This window comes from Lynx rufus, unplaced genomic scaffold, assembly GCF_022079265.1.
Source record: "Lynx rufus isolate CCGP_SWC_20201006 ecotype Redwood Valley unplaced genomic scaffold, mLynRuf1.p SCAF_14, whole genome shotgun sequence".
In the NCBI taxonomy this organism is placed as follows: domain Eukaryota; kingdom Metazoa; phylum Chordata; class Mammalia; order Carnivora; family Felidae; genus Lynx; species Lynx rufus.
Window position 1 is genome coordinate 31,458,969 of NW_025814828.1, and position 19,419 is coordinate 31,478,387.

General features: G+C 38.0%; 1 protein-coding gene across 1 annotated transcript in view; it reads left to right on the forward strand.

Annotated features, from left to right (window-relative positions):
- The window catches only part of CFAP47 (cilia and flagella associated protein 47), a 544,467-nt gene that overhangs the window by 197,655 nt on the left and 327,393 nt on the right, over positions 1-19,419 (forward strand). The window contains exons 30-32 of the mRNA XM_047075775.1: positions 173-394; positions 10,191-10,272; positions 11,808-11,894. Coding sequence (XP_046931731.1) covers positions 173-394; positions 10,191-10,272; positions 11,808-11,894 — 391 coding nt within the window. The remainder of the gene's footprint in view (positions 1-172; positions 395-10,190; positions 10,273-11,807; positions 11,895-19,419) is intronic.

Consider the following 19,419-nt stretch of genomic DNA (forward strand, 5'->3'; position numbering starts at 1 on the left):
AAACTTCTGGGGTTATCAAAACATCTAATTTTTACTAGCAAATGGTAGCTGAATAAGATGAGCTTTATAATGCCTTATTTGATTGTAAATAGAATTTTATTTAGTCATTGAACATTTTTTTCATAATATAACATTATGAGATTTTTTAAATTTCAAAATTTTTTTCTCATAGGGAGGTGTATAAAATGCAATTTTACTCATCAGCCTCGCCATCCCAAAAATTTTCCAGACTGAATGACTTTTCCAAATATAATAAGACCATTTATGATGTGATACTACACTTGAGTGGAAAACTGCCACCTGGAATTCATTCAAGTCAGTCTTTACCTGTGGATTATACTGAAAGGGTGATTCAACTTCATTTTCAACATTCTTTACTTCTTGACTTTCTCAAGTAAGAGCATGGATATGCTAATTTAAACATGTAATATTGGCTTGGATAGATACATAAGTAGATGGGTAGATTTTGGTATCACTTATCTTTTTATAAAATATTTACTAAGTTTCCTATATATATTATATATATAATATACACACACACACACACACATATATATATACACACATATATATATCTGTAAAAGTAATAAAAAATAAAATAATAGAAAAATAATAGAAAATAAATATTTCATGAGCTATGGGATTGATAGTCTAAGGCAATTATTCTCAAGCTTTATCATCCATCCAAATCATTATGATAGCATGTTAAGTGAGTTGCTGGCCCTTAACCCACAGAGTTTATGATGTGAATTTGCATTTATAACAGTTTTAAGTAATACTGATTCTTCTTGTCCATGACCTCACTTTGAGAATTCTCACATAGATAAATATATAAATCCATAGAACTAAAGAGGAATGAAACCAGTAAGTTTATTTCTCAGAATACTGTTCATATAAGCTCAAGTTACACTGTGAATTTTTAGTCTGCATTGGTAAGGTTTTTAGTACTAAAATAATCAGCAAGTGAAAATTTCCGTAAATGGTTGATAGAAAATATAGGAAAAATACTTGTCATTATAATGTCTGTATTCCTCTACAGAGATTAAATGGTGAGTGAGCAAGAAATGGAAAAGCAATGTTTATTAAAAGTCTGAGGAGAGTGTTGGTGATTTATATTATTTTGTCTGCCTATATTTGCAGTATCCTTAACCACTGGAACATCCATAAGCAGTGTTACTGTTCCATCTAATCATGTTCCTGTACCACTAAAATAGCATTTGTTACTTGTAATTATTTATGCAATAGGATTCATATGTTTTGAAATATATTAGTTTTTAAATTGGTTCTTCTTTGTGTATGGAACCTACTCCATAGTTAGCCAGAGATGTTCAGCTACCTTAGCAGGGGTGGGGATGGAGGGTAACAAGAGGCATCTCAAAGGAAAGATTTGGTGTTCAGGGTTTTTTTTTTAAATTTCCAAATTAGAATTTTTGAGTCCCTGGCAACATTATGGTCTTAAAAGTTAGACATGGTACAGAGAGACAGGAAGGTGATGGCAGAGTAGGAGGACCCTAGGCTCTTCTCGTCCCACCAACACTAGATAACTATCAAATGATCCCCAATCCCCCAGAAACTGACCTGAAGACTGACAGAACTACACAGCTAAGGGGAGAAAAGAGGCCATATTGAAGAAGGTGGGAAGGGTGGAGAGGTGGTTTAGGGGAGAAATAGATCCTGGCTGCTACAGAGGGGAGGCAGCCGTGGTCACCGAGAAGGGTGAGAGCCAGAGGAGCACACAGGGAAACACACAAGGAGAATGTTTCCCCCTAACCATTGGTTTGGAAAACGAGAGGAACCAGAGGAGCTGAATTTCGAAGCTGAATTTCGTGAGTTCTTGCCACCAATGGGCTTAAACCCTGGAATTTTAAAGATGAGCAGTCTTGGCTGTGATAGAGCTTGGAGGGCACTGTGCTGCTCTAGGAGAGAAGCTGGGCAAACAATCCAAGGGCATACAGTGTGGAAACAGCTGAAGAGTGGCTGGGGCACACAGTGGGGCGATTATTTGCTCCACCTCCATCAGAATTGAAACCCTGCAGGGGCGCCTGGGTGGCGCAGTCGGTTAAGCGTCCAACTTCAGCCAGGTAACGATCTCGCGGTCCGTGGTTTCGAGCCCCGCGTCCGGCTCTGGGCTGATGGCTCAGAGCCTGGAGCCTGTTTCTGATTCTGTGTCTCCCTCTCTCGCTGCCCCTCCCCCGTTCACGCTCTGTCTCTCTCTGTCCCAAAAATAAAAATAAAAAACGTTGAAAAAAAAAATTAAAAAAAAAAAAAAAAGAATTGAAACCCTGCAAAACTCTGGTCAGGAGATGTGGTATGGGCTGGGGTTTGTGATGGTCTTCCGGGGGAGGGGTCTCCCAGGCTGGGACTGAGGCCAGCTTGACTGAGAATGGCAGTTCCACTAGAAGAATGTGGGGTGGGGCTAGTGTAAGCAAGTTAGGCAGCCAGTGTCCTTGCTGTGCTGCTTCCCCAGGTGGCTGGCTCTGTGTTTATGCTGAGGGGCGGGAGGGAAATGGCAATGGCCAGGTCCTTTCTTCCTGGAGAGGTTGTCTCTGTGAATGCGGCCTGACAGGGACACACTCTGAGAAGAGCAAAGAAGTCACCTAAGGAAACTGAGCTAAGACCCGGCCTCCTGTTCTAGAGGCTGACAGGGACGCCACTGAAGACGCAGAAGGGGAGGAGATGGCTGGCTCTGAAGCCACAGTATGAATGACAAATATATGAGGACTGGGATGGGGCTAAGTCAGTTATGAGGGACTTCTTGGTCCTCAATGGTGCTAAGAGGAGAGACGCGAGATTTTCATCTCAGGCCTCAGTGGCAAATGCCCACCCACATGGCAGCTAAGCTCCAGACAAAGATAGGGAACATTGCCAAAGAGACTGAGGATCCAGAAAAATAATCACAAACCTGCTTGTACAGATACAAAAGTCCCTCTCACCTACTTCATGTGAACCCAAATATAGGACTGATCCATGTTCTGAGAGGCCTTACACAATTTGGAGATCCTTCCTTAACAAAATATCAAATTAAAAATATAAAATTTAGATATACGGATATATATATGGCTTTAGAAGAGACTCATGAAAGTGAGGAAACCTGAAATTGAAGCTTTATTTATTAGACAATATATCTGCCTCTTCCCAGGTGCCATCTTGTGCGGGAATCGAGAGGTCTGAAATTGATTGCTTATCCCAAAGCACAGGATTACTTGTAAAGAGACTGTTAAGTTTAGGAAAAACTAAGATATGTGAACATTCAAGTCTATGTTTTCTTCCTGTTTCTCTGTGCCCCATCTGGTTGAACGAATGAGAAAGATAAAATATCAGTTAAGGAAAACAGCATGGCTATGTATAACTTTGTAAATTATTTTCATACCACTGACTTATTTATGAGTCAGTGTACCCCCACTAATTTGCATGCATGTTAAGGGTAGGAAGCACTTCTCAGTCATCTGGCGTCTCTGACACCCAGCATCCTTCATAACACAGAATGGAACCAATGTTCATTAAATATTTATTTATTAACATTGTCTTTCACAGACATTTGCTTTTTGAGCTTGTGTGGTAACAGGAAGAAAACTTTGAAATTGAGTCTCAGGGTAGTCATAGAAGAATGGAAAAAAATTTGTGAGATATGAAAAATTAGGGATAAGAGAAGAAAACATAAAGTATTTGCATTCCAGGAGAGGAGGTGTAGCCAGTCAGAGAGGATCAAGTTGGGAAAATGTGGAGTCTGTACTATGAAAGTTATACATTGAACTTTATTTATAATACTAACCTATAAATTCTTTAATTATTAAAGCACTTATTTCCTCATATCCGTATTAGTTTGCTCTGGCTACCATAACAGACTAGAAGGTTTATACAACAGAAATATATTTTCTTACAGTTCCAGAGACTAGAAGTGCAAGATCAAGGTGTTGGCAGATTGGGTTTCTTCTGAGGCCTCTTTGCTTGGCTTGGAGACAGCCACCTCCTCTCACATGGTCTTCCCTTTGTGTACACACACCCCTGGTGTCTGTGTGTCCAAATTTCATCTTCATATAAGGACATCAGTCAGATTGGATTCGGGCCCACCTAATGGCCTCATTTTATCTTAATCACCTCTTTAAAGGCCTTAACTCCAAGTATAGTCCAATTTTGCAGTACCATGTTAGGGTTTCAACATATGACTTTTTGAGGGGACACAATTCAGCCCATAACAATGCCATATGTCTTGTAAAAACTATTTTGAAAACAGGTATTATAGTTTGTAATAAATTTATCACTCTATTTGAAACAATATGCTTAATTTTTTTTTGTCATTTGTGCCTGTTATGGAGTTAATTGGGTCTCCCTCCAATTTATTTGTTAAAGCCATAACCCCCAGTGCAACTGTATTTGGAAACAGGACCTTTAAGAATGTAATTATGGTTGGGGCACCTGGATTGTTCAGTAGGTTGAGTGTCCGGCTCTTGAGTTCAGCCCAGGTCATGATCTCATGGTTCATGAGTTTGAGCCCCACATTGGACTCTGGGCTGACAGTGCAGAGTCTGCTTTGGATTCTCACTCTCTGTCCCTCCCCTACGTGTGAGGGATCCCTCTGTCTTTCTCTCTCAAAAATAAAATAAATATTAAAAAGAAAACAATGTAATTATGTTTAGTGATATCATAAAGATGGGATGCTAAGCTGTCTGTAAGCCAGGAAGAAAGGGCTCACAACCAAACAAATTTTCTAACATTTTGTTCTTGGGCTTCTTGTCTCCAGAAATGTGAGAAAATAAATTTCTGCTGTTTAAACTACCCAGCCTGTGGTATTCTGTTATGACAGACTGAGCAGACTAACACAGTGCCTAGTGTTCTTTGATATGATTTCATTTATTTATAACCATTAATCGTTTTTATGATGTCATTAACTTTCACTGAAAAAATAAACTTTTTTTTATTATTTCCATAATATAAAACTAAAACAAGCAGAACAAAAACACTATGTACCTAGCATTGAAACTGCAATGTAGGTTATCATATAATCTAAAACCATTGTAACTGTTACTTTCCAATACCATTGATTTTTATATAAATTTTTCATTCACCAAAATAAATACGCTGAGAAAACCAACTCACTCTGCTTTATACATAAATGTAATTCCATTTGTTATTTCATTTCTTTTATCTTGAAAAACTTTATACCCTTCTTACTTATGCATGACCACTATGGTATCTTATTTAATGGAATGGCATCTAAGAATAAAAATATTTCAAAGCAGCAGTCTAAGAGTGGTTCTGGAAGAATGCACTGATATTGGGTACAAGAGCATGGCTTTTGAATTAGGTAGAGATAGGCTCAAATTCTAGCTCTTTCGTACTTCTGTGAATTTACACAAGTTAACCCATTTAAGCTTCAATTTCCATATCTGTAAAGTTGAAGATGATAATTCCCAAACTTAACTGGTTGATAAAACAATTAAAAATATTAAATATGTATTACATGACACATAGTAGATTATGATGATGATTAATTTAAATGAAATCAGTTGTGATCTGTGGGTTTCATATGCTAAAATGTTTTCTTATGTTTCTTCAATATGGTAGCCATTAGTGACATGTGGAAAACTGACTCTTGTGATATCATTATCACTGAAATACAATATTTCAGTTTAGTTTATTTATTTTGAGAGAGAGGGAGAGTGGGGGAGAGAGAGCAGAAGAGGGGCAGAGAGAGAGGGAAAGGGAGAATCCCAAGCAGGCTCCGCACTGTCAGCATGGAGCATGATACAAGGCTCGATCCCACGAACCCTGAGATCATGACCTCAGCTGAAATCAAGAGTCAGACACTTAACCGACTGGGCCACCCAGGCGCCCCCAAATAGAATATTTTAAAAGTCTGTACCTCTATAAGAAAGAAAAGTTTTATTGACATAAAACTGCCAGAAAACCAATATTTATCAAGTGTGTCTTTATTAGATAAAATAGAAACTTTTAAAAAGTTTTTATAATTTTAAAATAGAAAGCACATGACTTTTGTTTTAATTTTGCTCTGTCCCACTCTTGGTCTTTGATGATTGATTTAAATAAAGTAAATGTTTTAATTCAATAAGGCAAACATTCTAATGACATTTTTATTTTAGAAAGTTAGTTGTGTTTATCTCTTTTCTTTTAGAAGGGGTTAATTATAATTATTTACAAAAAAAAAGTTGTATTTTAAAATCTATTGAAGTGTTACCTATGAACAGAAGAAAAAGGGTCAGGCGCTTAAATAAATCTTTATTGTTTGTGCATTATAGAAATTAAACAGTATTCTGATAACTTTAGTAAATTATATGGTACTCAAAATCGTCATCTTATTATTGTAGCGCTGATGTTGGTACAGCTCCCAGTAGTGTTGACACTAACATGGATGGTTTCTGTTTTGACATTTTATGATGTGAGGACCCAAGTATGGAAGAATGATTTTGGAGTTAATGCCAAGCCATTCAAATTTATTGCTTTTTTATTAGCAAATACATGCTTATCAGGATATGTTGGCTATGATAAAATCCCTCAACATTTCAATGGTTAATAAAATTGGGTCATTAATCCAAGATACATGCATATGTTTCATCATGGAAATAAATATATTAAATTCAAAAAATCATAAATGTTATAGTGAACAATTACAGTATACAAGTGAAATTATATTGATTTTATGCAATAAATGAGAAATTCAAAAATCTTTGGAGATCAAGTTGAGGATTTAATAACTCATTACATCTAATTTATTTTGCTCTACTTAGTGTAAACTTGGAAGAAATATGTAAATAGAAAACCTAGCATGTAAAAGTGTAATCAAATCAATTATGAAAGTCAACTCTCTATAATACTGATCAGACATAAAATCTATTGACAAAGCACAATCATTAATACTGTCTTAGGGACTGATGAAGTTAGGATTTAAGATAGATTCCAAATGAAAAGAAGAAAACGAGTCTCTTACATGGGAGGAAAAATAATTTTCCCTTGACCCTTCTAGATTCTTGGCTGAGATCCCCCCCCCCCAACCTGCCCTGTAATATAAAGACCGGAGGAAAAAATATTGATTGTGTATGTTAAGTATAGTAGCCCCCCAAAGATTTGAGACTCAAAAGAAAGCCTAAAGATGAGACTTCTATACCATTCTGAGCTAAGGAAAAGAATAGGAGTCTAGGGCTTTCAAAAGGGAAGGGGGCCAAGATGGGGAAGAGGTAATTCTTTGCAAAGGTGAGAGGAGGAAATACTTGTTACACAAAGGTTGCCCTGTCATGCAGATAAATCTTTCAATTGAAAAAGTTATCTATTTCCCTGCAATAGCTCTCTTCCTGGTACAGGCCCCTTTTCTAATGTAAATTTCCTTTCTAAAGGTATGTTTTCCTTTACAAAAGGGTGACTTCTACTCTGTTTTTAGAGCTTCTCCTCTCCTGCAGTTTCTCAAAATAATTGGTGTGCCAAAGAAGTATATTTTCCAGTGGCATATTCTGCTAACCTTCACTTCATAACAGTGTCTGTAAAATTCTGTGAAAAAATAAAATTCACCTGAGTAAATTTTAAAGCTCTTATCAGTTTTATTCAGCAATTCATGAATCGGGCAGCATCCAATCTAGCAGGTAGAAAAAAGCTCTGAAGAGCTTTACAAGTCAAGAGATTTTATAGGCAGAAGGAAGCAAGAACAATGGAGTTGTGCTTAGGCAATGGGGGCGGGGGACAGAATGTTCCATCCCAAACTGTGCCACTTTGGCATGGGGATTGTTTTGAGCTGAAAGCAAGTGAGACCTAGCAGACAGGAAAAGCTTTTTACCTCACCCTTAACTGTCTACACGAATTTACATAAAAGTTTGTACCAGGAAGGGAGCTATTACCAGAGATAACTTTTCCTATCCGAAAGACTTAACTACGTGGCATGACAAATGACTCTTTACCAAATATTTGCTCTTTTCATAATCCTGTGAATTTTCTCCCTCCCCTTGGAAGACCCAGACCCCTAACCCCTCTCCTTAGCCTCAACTGCCTGACTGCCTCTCAGTCTTCCTGTCTTTGTGGGGCTCCCATAGGTATGTAATTAAATCTGTTTTTTTTCCCCCTCTTCATCTGTCTGTCAATTTGATTATTGGATTAGCAAAAATACCTAGAAGGTTAGGAGGGAAAAGTTTTCAGTTCCTACAGCACAAAAGCAGATTGGTTATTGCAAAGTTACTTTGTCTAGGAGCGATGGTAGGGATCTTTCAGGCAGATTACCTAGCTAATGCTGCTCAGGCATTTCTGAAGGACTGCTTTCAGATCCCCTTTCTGGGAGAGCTGAAATCATAATGAAGTTAAATCTCACTTTTGGGGACATGGAGTTTAGCATAACTGACTCCATTTGGGGCTTGTTGTCTTTAATATTGCAAAATATTCATTTCATTCTTCATCCTCAACATTTTACTGAGGGCCGATTCTCTGCTGGACACTATGGAATACTCAAATGAATACCACACGGTCTCCTTCCTTACGAAGTTCTCAGTTTAATGTTTCCCTGATAATTTTTCTTAGACTTTCGGTAGCATTTAATAGAAGTGATGATTTCCTTCTGGAATCCTGTATTTGTTTTGGATGCAAGAAAGTATTCCATCTTCTGCATGTCTCTGTCTTTGTTTAGACAGGCAGCTCAGAGACAGACACCACTGGGATTTCAACTTCATGGATCGTCATCTCATTTGAGTTCCTACATATGCTTTAGGTGGGCTACTCCTGCTAAGGAGTAGTGTTCCATTAAAATTAGATATTATTTAACTCTATAATAATTGCAGCCTAGTGAGGAATCATAGGAGTAATGTAGATGCAGATGGGAAATGTGTGACAATCAAACAGAATGCATGGTGTTTGACTTCTGAACAAAGGAGCTTTATGCATGCAGTATAATTTCTTCCACCAGCTTCCTCTGGCCCAAAGCCAAGGCCAACTTAATCTCTCTAAAACTCTGCTCTTTGCTTCCATCCCCACTAGGGTTCCCTTTCTCACTTCTTTTTTCTCATTCATCTGTGCTACCTTCAAGCTTTGAGCTTATAGAATTATCTTGAGATTCCTTTCCACCTTTTCTTTTTCCCACTTTTCAGTGGTTACAGGACTGCAAAACATCTACAGAGTTGAGTACTAGAGGTGGCATTCTCTGACAAATACTTATCGTGGATGGCATTCTATGGTCACTAAATGAGTTAGACTTGAACATTTAAATCCCCACTAGGAAGCACTCCTGCCCAAACCGTATTAGATTAAACTTCGTTAAAGTGGTTCTGCTGGTGGTAGACATGAATATGAAGACCTTGAATTAAAATATTTCAAGAAATATGACTGTTAAAAATATAATCTTGAATGTGATAAATTCTATACATATGAATATATATATGCCTTTAAATGTATAAAATAATATTAAATAGATATTTGCTGCAACAGATATACTACTACAAGTTTATATAATCAGAGAAGCCAGAATTTTTGGATATTCTCTGGAAAAATAGGTGATAAATTGTGTTATATTTGGGGTTTTCTATATTCAGGTATATGTTGTGATAGGCATTCACTAAGCATTGGGTGACTAATGATCTGTTAGATGCTTTATTGTATTCAAACATTTCCTGGATATTTTTCAGTTTTATAATGTTTTTTTTTTTTTAAGTTTATTTATTTTGAGAGAAAGAGAGAGAGAAAACACAAGTGGGGGAGGGGCAGAGAAAGAGAGGAAGAAAGAAACAATCCCAAGGAGGCTCCTTGCTGTTAGCATGGGGGGCTCAAACTCATGAACTGTGATATCATGGCCTGAGCTGAAACCAAGAGCCAGACGCTTAACCAACTGAGCCAGCCAGGCACCCCTCAATTTTATAATGTCATACAGCAATAAAATGGTTAGTGTCTTGGCAATAGGAGTCAAGTCATATAACTCTGTGTTCTGTTACTTTTTAAGGATAGATGTGGCTGATTATAGGCAAGTGAAATTCTTAAGATTATAGAGTTTAGTAAGTTCTTTGTCATTATTAATTCTCTAAAGAAAGCATCATATGCACGTTTCATTGTTAAGGGAACTGTTAAGACGATACAAATTTTAAATTTGAAAATTAAAATTCAATACACATTAAACTATATGACATTGAAATAATTGATGTTCAAATGCAAATGAAATACAAACCATTGAGTATTCTATCATAATAATTTGGACTTTTATTTTATTTTAGCGCTCAAGGAGCATGTATTTCTCATGTGCTGCCAGAATTTCTGCTTGAACCAGAAGATTATAAAAAGTGGCTTGAAATTACAGTAAGGGAATACAATTTCTAGAACAATCTACACAGTTATTGAATTGACTGATTTCTGGTCTTTGTTAGAAGATTTCATTTTAAAATCTTGGTATTTTTATTTATGAAATGTCTTATGGACTCTGCTTCTCTGCAAAGCCTATGTGTGTGTGTATAAATATTAATATAAATATTAAGAACAAACATTTAAATATATGTGTATACATATACACACACAGACATGTTTTTCTGTCTGTCTAAAAGTTTTTATGGAGTTCCTGTTGTCAGAGAACAAGAATATCCTGTCCCCTTCAAGGTCCTTCTAGCTAGACTGAGAATTAAATTGTCATGAGACAGATTAATAGGAGAAAATAAAATTTACTAGCAGACATAAGGGGAATCCACATAGATATGGAAATTCCAAAGAGAGGCAAAATGAGGTATAAAAGTCATCCTGAACTAAGGAGAAAGGGGGTAGGGGTCTGGGACTTTAGAGAAAAGGAATGTACTTCACAATGTGATAAGAAGAGTAGATGTTTGGTAATTAGGTGTTTGCCCTGCCAGACAGATGGGCCACTCATATAAAAATTTATCTCTGCTAACAACCTTATTTTGATAGAGATACCCCCCACCACCACCACCACCACATACAGACTCTTCTGTGAGTTAAGGGAGGGGAAAAATTTCTCTTGAACCCACAGGACCTGGGTTTTGGGGGGACCTGTCCCAAACCCCTTCAAACTCGATCTTTGTGCCAAAGTGACCCATCTTGGGGCAGCCTGCCCTCGGACCCTACACTGTGCAGAAATGATTACATGGCTTTCTTAAATATATAATTGCTTCTTTTAGTGGATCTAATAATGGAGAATAGTTTATTCTTTTGTAAATGATTTTTTAAAGGAAATTTTTAGAATATATATCTTCTAAGGAAATACTGGTTGAATTTCCCTACCACTTGCCATTTCCCTTCATTTCCCTTCTTCATTTAAAGGGGAGAATAGGCAGAAATTAAGCAAAATATGCCTAGTTGTTTTCAAAGTACACAGTTCATTTTACGGAAACCTGCTGAGAAGGGGAATTGCTTGGAGAAGCCTACAGGCTTTGAGGCGACTCTCCTCTCACCATATGATGTGATCAGGAGAACCAGGGGCCTGTCCTTTGACACTGGTGAGTTCTGGTGGCTTAGCCAAAGACCATGTTCCTTTTTGGGGCTCAGAGCTCAGAGTAACTTCGCATTTCATTCTGCCACTTCTGCCACAGAATGAGCTAATAGATACAGTGAATGGATAAATCTCTGACCTCAGTAAGGGGCTGTGTGTTCCAGAAAGTTACCTCTGTTGATAGTTTCTTTTATTGGTACATGGAGAATTAGAGATCTTGATGAATGTATAAATAGAACATGCAAAAGTTTGTAAAAAGAAAAAAAAAAACCTTATATGCTACGTGGTTAAAACTTTGGACTTATATTTGCCTTACATTTTTACTAATATTGTAATATTTTATTTTTTTTTAACTCTTCCACTAAATACCTTGCCTGTGTGTTCCTGTGTGCCTAAGGAAAAACCTTCTATTGTTATAGAGATGACTCGGTTTGAAGCCTGGAGTAAAGGGGCATGGACAGATGTATTCCTTCAGATATACAAGGTAACATTTCCAGGCTTGTTCACTGCTAGGGTATTTTGGTTGATTTATATGAATAATGTATTAGTTAAGGTATAGGTAATGATCCTGATTAAAGAATTCAAAAGCACAGTGGCTCAAATAAGGTAGACATTTTCTTTTTTCTTTCTCATGGAACAATTGAGAAGTAAGTGCTTTAGGGATAGTACGGTGTCTCTTTCACGCTCAGTACTGGGCTTTCATTGTGGTACAATTTCTCAGAACAAGGAAGAGTAGTGGAGGAAAAGTAAATACTGTTTAAGGCTGTCACCCAAAAAGTGTATCATTTCTGTTGGGCAGGATTTACTCACATGATGGTACCTAGCTGCAGGGCATGTTGAGAAATGTAGTCCCTAAAATAGGTAGCTACTGTCATATTCTGGTACTAAAAGGAAGCATTAGGGGCATCTGGGTGGCTCAGTCAGTTAAGCATCTGACTTTGGCTCAGGTCATGATCTCGTGGTTCATGGGTAAGAGCCCCACGTTGGGCTGTGTGCTGACAGCTCAGAGCCTGGAGCCTGCTTTGGATTCTGTGTCTTCCTCATGCTCTGTATCTCTCTCTCTCTCTCTCTCTCTCTCTCTCTCTCTCAAAAATAAACATTAAAAATAAACAAATAAAATAAAAGGAAGCATTCATTAAAGAATGGCTGATAGTGACAATTATGGTTTCTACTTCTAGTACATACTAGACTCTTGCTATAAACGTTATTCTGGGGAGATATCCACTAGGAATCCATGTCAGTAGGTAAGGCCAGGTTTTGAGGAGACTCTCCAATTTACCTCATGCCAAGTTGCATTTGTAGGTAGATTAACATAGCATAAATTATGCCTTCACATCCTGCATCTTTTTTGGATAAACAAAAAAGTCCTGAGAATCATTCCCTAGGCTTCTAAATGTGGCATGACAGATCTTGCCCACTAAGACTTGTGGGGGTTTTTGCTTTGTCTTCACAGATCGAAACCATAAGTAGGGTGAGCTGTGGAACAAGGGAGTTAAAATGAGGGAGAAGTTAAAAAGAAGCAGCAGTTACTGAAAGGAAAGGACAAAATTAATAACTAGATAGTGTGTAGTTTATGTAAGACTCTTGTCATGAGATGCTTTTGAAAAGTTTATTTTATTTTATATTTTTTTAAGAGACAGGCTGCAAGTGGGGTTGGGTCAGAGAGAGGGGAACAGAGGATCTGAAGTAGGCTCTGTGCTGACAGTAGTGAGCCCATTGCAGGGCTCGAACTCACCATCAGTGAGATCATGACCTGAGCCAAAGTCAGACGCTTAAACAACTGAGCCTCACAAGATGCTTTTTAAATGTGATATTGTTTAATCTTCATAAGCAGTAATCTCCAGTTGAGAGACAAGGAAACAAAAGTCTACAGGTATACGTGCTATCTTCCAAGGTCACCTGATTTTAGCCATATAAAACCCTCTGATGTAGATGAAGCTTATTTCTTTCTTGTTCTCTGCAGGTACTGAAGCCCCAGGTCCCCTTGCTCCTCCTCTCTGGTAGCCTAAATCTGCCACGGCACCCAGCTACCCAGCCTACCCTCTAGAGAGTTCCTTCTGCTGCATGATTCCTACTTACTCCTCTCCTCTTGTTCTTGTGTCAGCCAGCCCCGCCTTTTTTTTTTTTTTTTTTTTTTTTTTGCCAGATGTCAAAGACAGAAATCCTGTTTGTCCTGGAGTAATTCCCTGAAGAATGTACAAGGGCATTCATGACTCTCAGCCAAACTTAGATTTGGAACATTTTCTTCTTTTTTTTCTTAACTCCAGGCTGTATCATCTATAATTTTGCTCACTAATAAAGAGGAGGACCTCTAAAACAGAAGGGAAGAAAATGCCCTACTTTATGGACAAACTAGTCCTGACATTGGGTTGTGGGCTTTCTTCACTCATTCATTTATTCACTCATGCATTGATGGATATGTGTAGTTCATCTTACCTGTCTTTCCCAACCTATAAGTCTATGAATTTAGAAGACAAGTATTGAGGTGCCTGGGTTGCTCAGTCGGTTAAGCATTTGACTGTTGATTCCCACTCGGGTCATGATCTCACGGTTCGTGGCTTTGAGCCCTGCATCGGGCTCCATGCTTACAGTGCAGAGCTGTCTTGAGATTGTCTCTCTCTTTACTCTCCCTGCTCCCTCTCTCTCTCTCTCTCTCTCAGGATAAATAAAAATTAAGAGAAATAAATAAATAAAATAAAATAAAAACTAAATATTATTTGTAAATTCAGAATTTGGTAGAGTGTCAGCTACATAGCAGATGCTCAACAAATACTTGCTACTTAACTATTAGGGTGCAGGCACTGTACTAGGCTCTGAGGGTGTAAACCGGATACAGTCTTTCTGTTCCAGGATTTTGTGTCCTGGAGTATATAAGTAACTAAAAATCTATAATTACATGGAAGCATGACAAATGCTATGATAAGGTAAGCCCAGAGCACTAAGGGTGAGTGCACCTAGAGAAGAACCTACCTTTCCTGTGCCTTGGGGAAGGTTTCTGGGAAGAAAATCAATTTAATCTGACTTTGATCCCAGTCACAAGTTAGATTGTAGTTGACTTTCTAAGCCAAACCAAGGAATCTGGACTTTTTGGATTTTAGCCCAGGGTCAATACAGAGCTAGCAAAGGATGAGGTTAGCATCCTCATGTTTAAACATGAGGTTGACATAATCAGCTTTGCATTCTAGACAAATCACACTCTGGTACAGTGTGGAAACTCTTTGGAGCTGTATTTAAGAGCCTGGTGCTGGGAATACTGGTAGTAGTGGGAAAGATAAGTAAGGGGCAGCTTTTGTAAATATTAGGAGTAGAAAACAGTAGGACTTGGTTAGTGAATAGATCTTGGGGCGGGGGGTGAAAGAGAGAGGTAAAAGATGACATTGGGTCTTGCTGGGGTGACTGAATGGAATTTGATGCCAGTCACTGAAATAACAAGGCAGTGAGGGTACTAACAGGATTTTGTTGGGTGTGGAGGATGAGATAGGGTAAGAAGACATAATGAATTAATTTTGGTTGTGCTGTATTATGGTGCCCTGTGTCATTATGAAGTGGGTATATCCTTCAGGCAGGAAAGAGTTCTGGGTGGCAACGTATGTTTGGGATTCTTTGCTGATAAAGTCATAGGAATAGATAAGATTGCCCAATCACACAGAGCTGTGATTCTCCATGTATTGTGTCTAAAGCATGGATAGCTCTAGAAGCTCCAGTAAATCAGAAGTGGATTGGCAATTTCTCTTGTAAAAGCAAGCAGTGTTGTTGATGGGAGTTTCACAGGTTGGATATAGATTGTGATTTTCACAATCCCTTTAGGTTCTTATTTTCTCCTTCCTAAAGGTCATGTATGCATTCCATGGCTGCCTTTGTCAGTTCTCCTTGGCTAGTAGTTTGGAAAACAGAATATAGCTTGTCTCAACCATTTTGATTTTGTGGCAGTTGCTTATTTTTGCTTGTTAAATTTCCATGTTTAATTATTGCTATTTTCTTCCATTATATTCCTAATTCACAAAAATGTATTGATGGCTAAAAATGGGTCATTGAAGCACAAGAGAGATGAAAAACAATAACACAAACACTCAAATTCAGAATGCTGTTTTAAATGTAAATATATAAATAGGGCTCTCATGTAGATATAAAGGATACATCTGTATATGCTGAAAGAAGTGCATGTGCTATTTTTACCGAAGAATCTGGAAAACAAAAAGGTGATTAATAATAAATATCTGAATAATAAGTTTAGGTAAACACTTTATTCATTTGTTCCCAGTGTCCTGTCTATCATAAGGGTTTTTTTTTTTTAATAGTGGCACAATTCTGTAAAATATTTTGATATTTTTAAACAGACAGCAGTAATCTTTCCCATTAATTAAACACATTTTCCCCAATTCAAAACTTCTGTTATAAAGTTGGAGTATTGCTAGTATTGCTAAAGGTAGGCAAGACCCCAGTTCTACTGAGGCATTATTTAGAATTGCATGCCTCTGTAGAAGACAAGCAAAGATAGCACAAGGGATCATATTTGTGAGGAAAACTGAAAATGAGCTTCAGTTAAACGTGATTGGGAAGAATAAAATTGGTGAAGTTCTTTTCTTAAATGGCTTTACGGGATGTCCCTTAATGTCAGTGGCATATAGTGTGGAAACTGTTATTCTCATATGTGGTAGCAAATATTGCATGCTTTATTTGGATATAAGGGAGCATACGAACACATTTGCAGGTGTGTGATAAATACATGTGAAAGAAGTAAATGATAACGTTTTGTTCTCTTTACTAACGAAAGCCCATGCTCTTGGAAGAGTGATTCTTTGTCATTAATGTAAGATTAATTTGTAATGTAACCTGGAGGAAATCTGTTGGTGGTAGATATTGACAGACATTTAGCCATTGGTCACAAGAAAGCATGTTGCAAATGAACCCTTATTCATAGGGAAATGTAGGTGATTAAAAATATGCTTCAGTTACAAAGTCATTTGTTAAAGGAAATAGAAAAAAATATAAATACTGTTAGGCTACTGAGTTACCTAATTGCTTCACGATCTCTGTCAATTCAAGGTGTTTCTCTCCAATTTTGAGATGTGCTAGTTATGAAGGGGAGGTCACTCTCACATGCATTTTTCTTTTTTTTTTTAATTTTTAAAAAAATTCTTAATGTTTATTTATTTTTGAGAGAGAGAGCGTGAGTAGGGGAGGGGCAGAGAGAAGGAGAGACAGAATCTGAAACAGGCTTCAGGCTCTGGGCTGTTAGCACAGAGCCCAATGTGGGGCTCAAACTCAGGAATGGTGAGATCATGACCTAGGCCAAAGTTGGACGCTTAACCAGCTGAGCCACCCAGGTGCCCCCCACGTGCATTTTTCCAACAGGAATGAGATTAAAAATAATATCTTCATAGCACTGATGTTTTTCCATATTGTCATTTTCATTATTTTAAGTGGCTAGCTCAAATGATCCACCAGGTAATCCTATCCATGTTTTGGACATATACCTATAGGATTTGAATATCATGATTTTTAATATGGGAGAAATCACTAAAGCATCTAAAGTTTGGCTTTTTTCCAAGATTTATTGGAGAAAAAAATGTATTGAACTGTTGAATAGACAGATAGACTGAATATGATTGTGTAGTTTCTACGCAGCTTGGGTTGATGATTGGGAGCTAAAACCAGCTTATGTGCTGCTCATGAAGGCTATGGACACTATTCTACTCTGTGTCTCAACAAACGAAGGGGGTATTTTTACTTTAAATAAGGGTACCGTCAGGACGACAGTTTCTTAGAGCATGTGTCATTTTCTAATTTGCACAAAGACACTGTATAGGTTATGGAGCTCCTGGTAGTGGAAGCTGAAGAAACTTTTCCCAAAGATGAATGCCATTGAAGAGTAGAATACTATTTAATGCTATTGCCTGAGTTTCTTTACCTTTGGCTTTTGAGTGTGGTATGTTCATCAACCAGCTCGGCATTTGCTTGTTATTTGAAAGTAGATGAGGTAGATTTCAATAAAAAAATAATCTCTATAATTTCAGGCTTCATGTTGGGCCTGACTGTCCAAAACAATCAAAATGAGCACCTATTCTATGAACCTGTAATCATGAGGTAGGATTTTCTCATTTAGTGGAAATAGAGAGTAAGAAAAGAAATTACTGAATATATAAAGTGATATAGAGCTCAATACATCCATCATCTAGGTAGATGTAAATACCTTGATTGGGAATTCATCTCATGTAACAATATCATTCATCTCATTGATATTAAGCTACACTTATTCTCATTACTACTACTAACATAATGTTCTAAATATTATGTTGAATCTTTATTTTTTAATTACAACAATTAGTGATCTTTCTTAATGCATATTTAGTGGTTTCTGGGAGATAAAATTGGGAGAAACACACCTATAAAATATGAAGAAAAGATGGCATGAGAAACCTGATATCAAAGAAACCCAGTATTTAAATAGGTAAGGGAAGAGAATCCTGCAAATGAGCTTGAAATATTGCAAAAAGATAGCATTAATACTTTATGACATGATGAACAAGGAGGGAAGAAAGCCTTTGAGGGAGGGCGTGGTATCAGATGAAATTGATACCAGATGAAATTGAGAGGTTGCTTAAGAGAATGATTAAAAATTCCCTGTTGTAGCCACCTGGGTGGCTCAGTCGATTAAGTGTCCGGCTTCAGCTCAGGTCATGATCTCATGGCCTGTGAGTTGAAGCCCCGCATTGGTCTCTGTGCTGACAGGTCAGAGCCTGGAGCCTGTTTCAGATTCTATGTCTCCCTCTCTGCCCCTCCCTCACTCATGCTCTGTCTCTCTGTCTAGCAAAAATGAATGAACGTTAAAAAAAAAATTCCCTGTTGTATTGGACAACAAAGATGCCAAAGGCACTTTCAGGGTGTGGGAGTAGTAATGTGTTGGGGGAAGGTTATTAGGTGGACTTTGGTTTGATGAACAAAAGGAATGAAAGTGGAGAGCATAAGGGTAGAAAACGCCTTCATGATTTATAACTGGTAGAGGGAACAGACAGAAGAATCAGGGGAATCCAAGTGTAAGTGAGCATGTTTTGATATTGCTGAAAAGGAACTGCTGAGGAGAGATAAATTAAAGATCCAAAAGCTAAAAAAGGCAACTGATGCAGGAATCTCCAGAAGATAAGTAGGTTTGGTATCTAGTGCAAGATAAGGGATAGCTCATCCATTGTTGCTGTAGAGAAGGAAGAAAAGTGAGTGCAGATGCAAGAACTTTGGGACACGTGGTAGGATACTGCCCTGTTCTCATTTAATATGTCAGCCCTTTCCTCTTTGAAGTAGTGATGAGGGATCTTCTGAGAAAAACTAGCATATAGGCTGATAGGGAAGGAGATCTGGTGAGAGATGATTAAGGAGCCAGGAGCCACTATGGGTAATAGGGGTGAGAAGACAAGGGAAACAGATCTCTGGGCCTGCAGGGCTTTATGTTTAATTTTTTTTTTTTTTACATTTATTTACTTTTGAGAGACAGAGAGAGACAGAGGATAAGTGGAGGAGGGGCAGAGAGAGAAAGAGACATAGAATCCGAAGCAGGCTCCAGGCTCTGAGCTGTCAGCACAGAGCCTGATGCAGGGCTCGAACTCACGGACTGTGAGATCATGACCTGAGCCGAAGTCGGGTGCTTAACCAACTGAGCCACCCAGCCGCCCCAGGGCCTTATCTTTAAATCAGAAACAGGTGCATCTCAGTTTTCCTGGAATCCCTGGCATCGATCTCTGTGGATGATTTATGCAGTGCCTAGGAGCCGAGGTCAGATTGCTGCTGTGCCTTCCACCACCAGCAAACTGCCTTGTAGCTTGTCTCCTCTTTGAGCTTTCTCTCTACCTCCTGTCTTAACTGAAGCTTGTGTCTTCACCCCCAGATCACTTCCAGGTGGGCCTCCTCAGTAGGGGCTGTGGATGAACAAGCTTGAATGCTTCTTTTAAAATTTTCTTTTCTGGAGCACCTGGGTGGCTCGGTTCGTCAAGCATCCGACCTCACCTCAAGTCAGG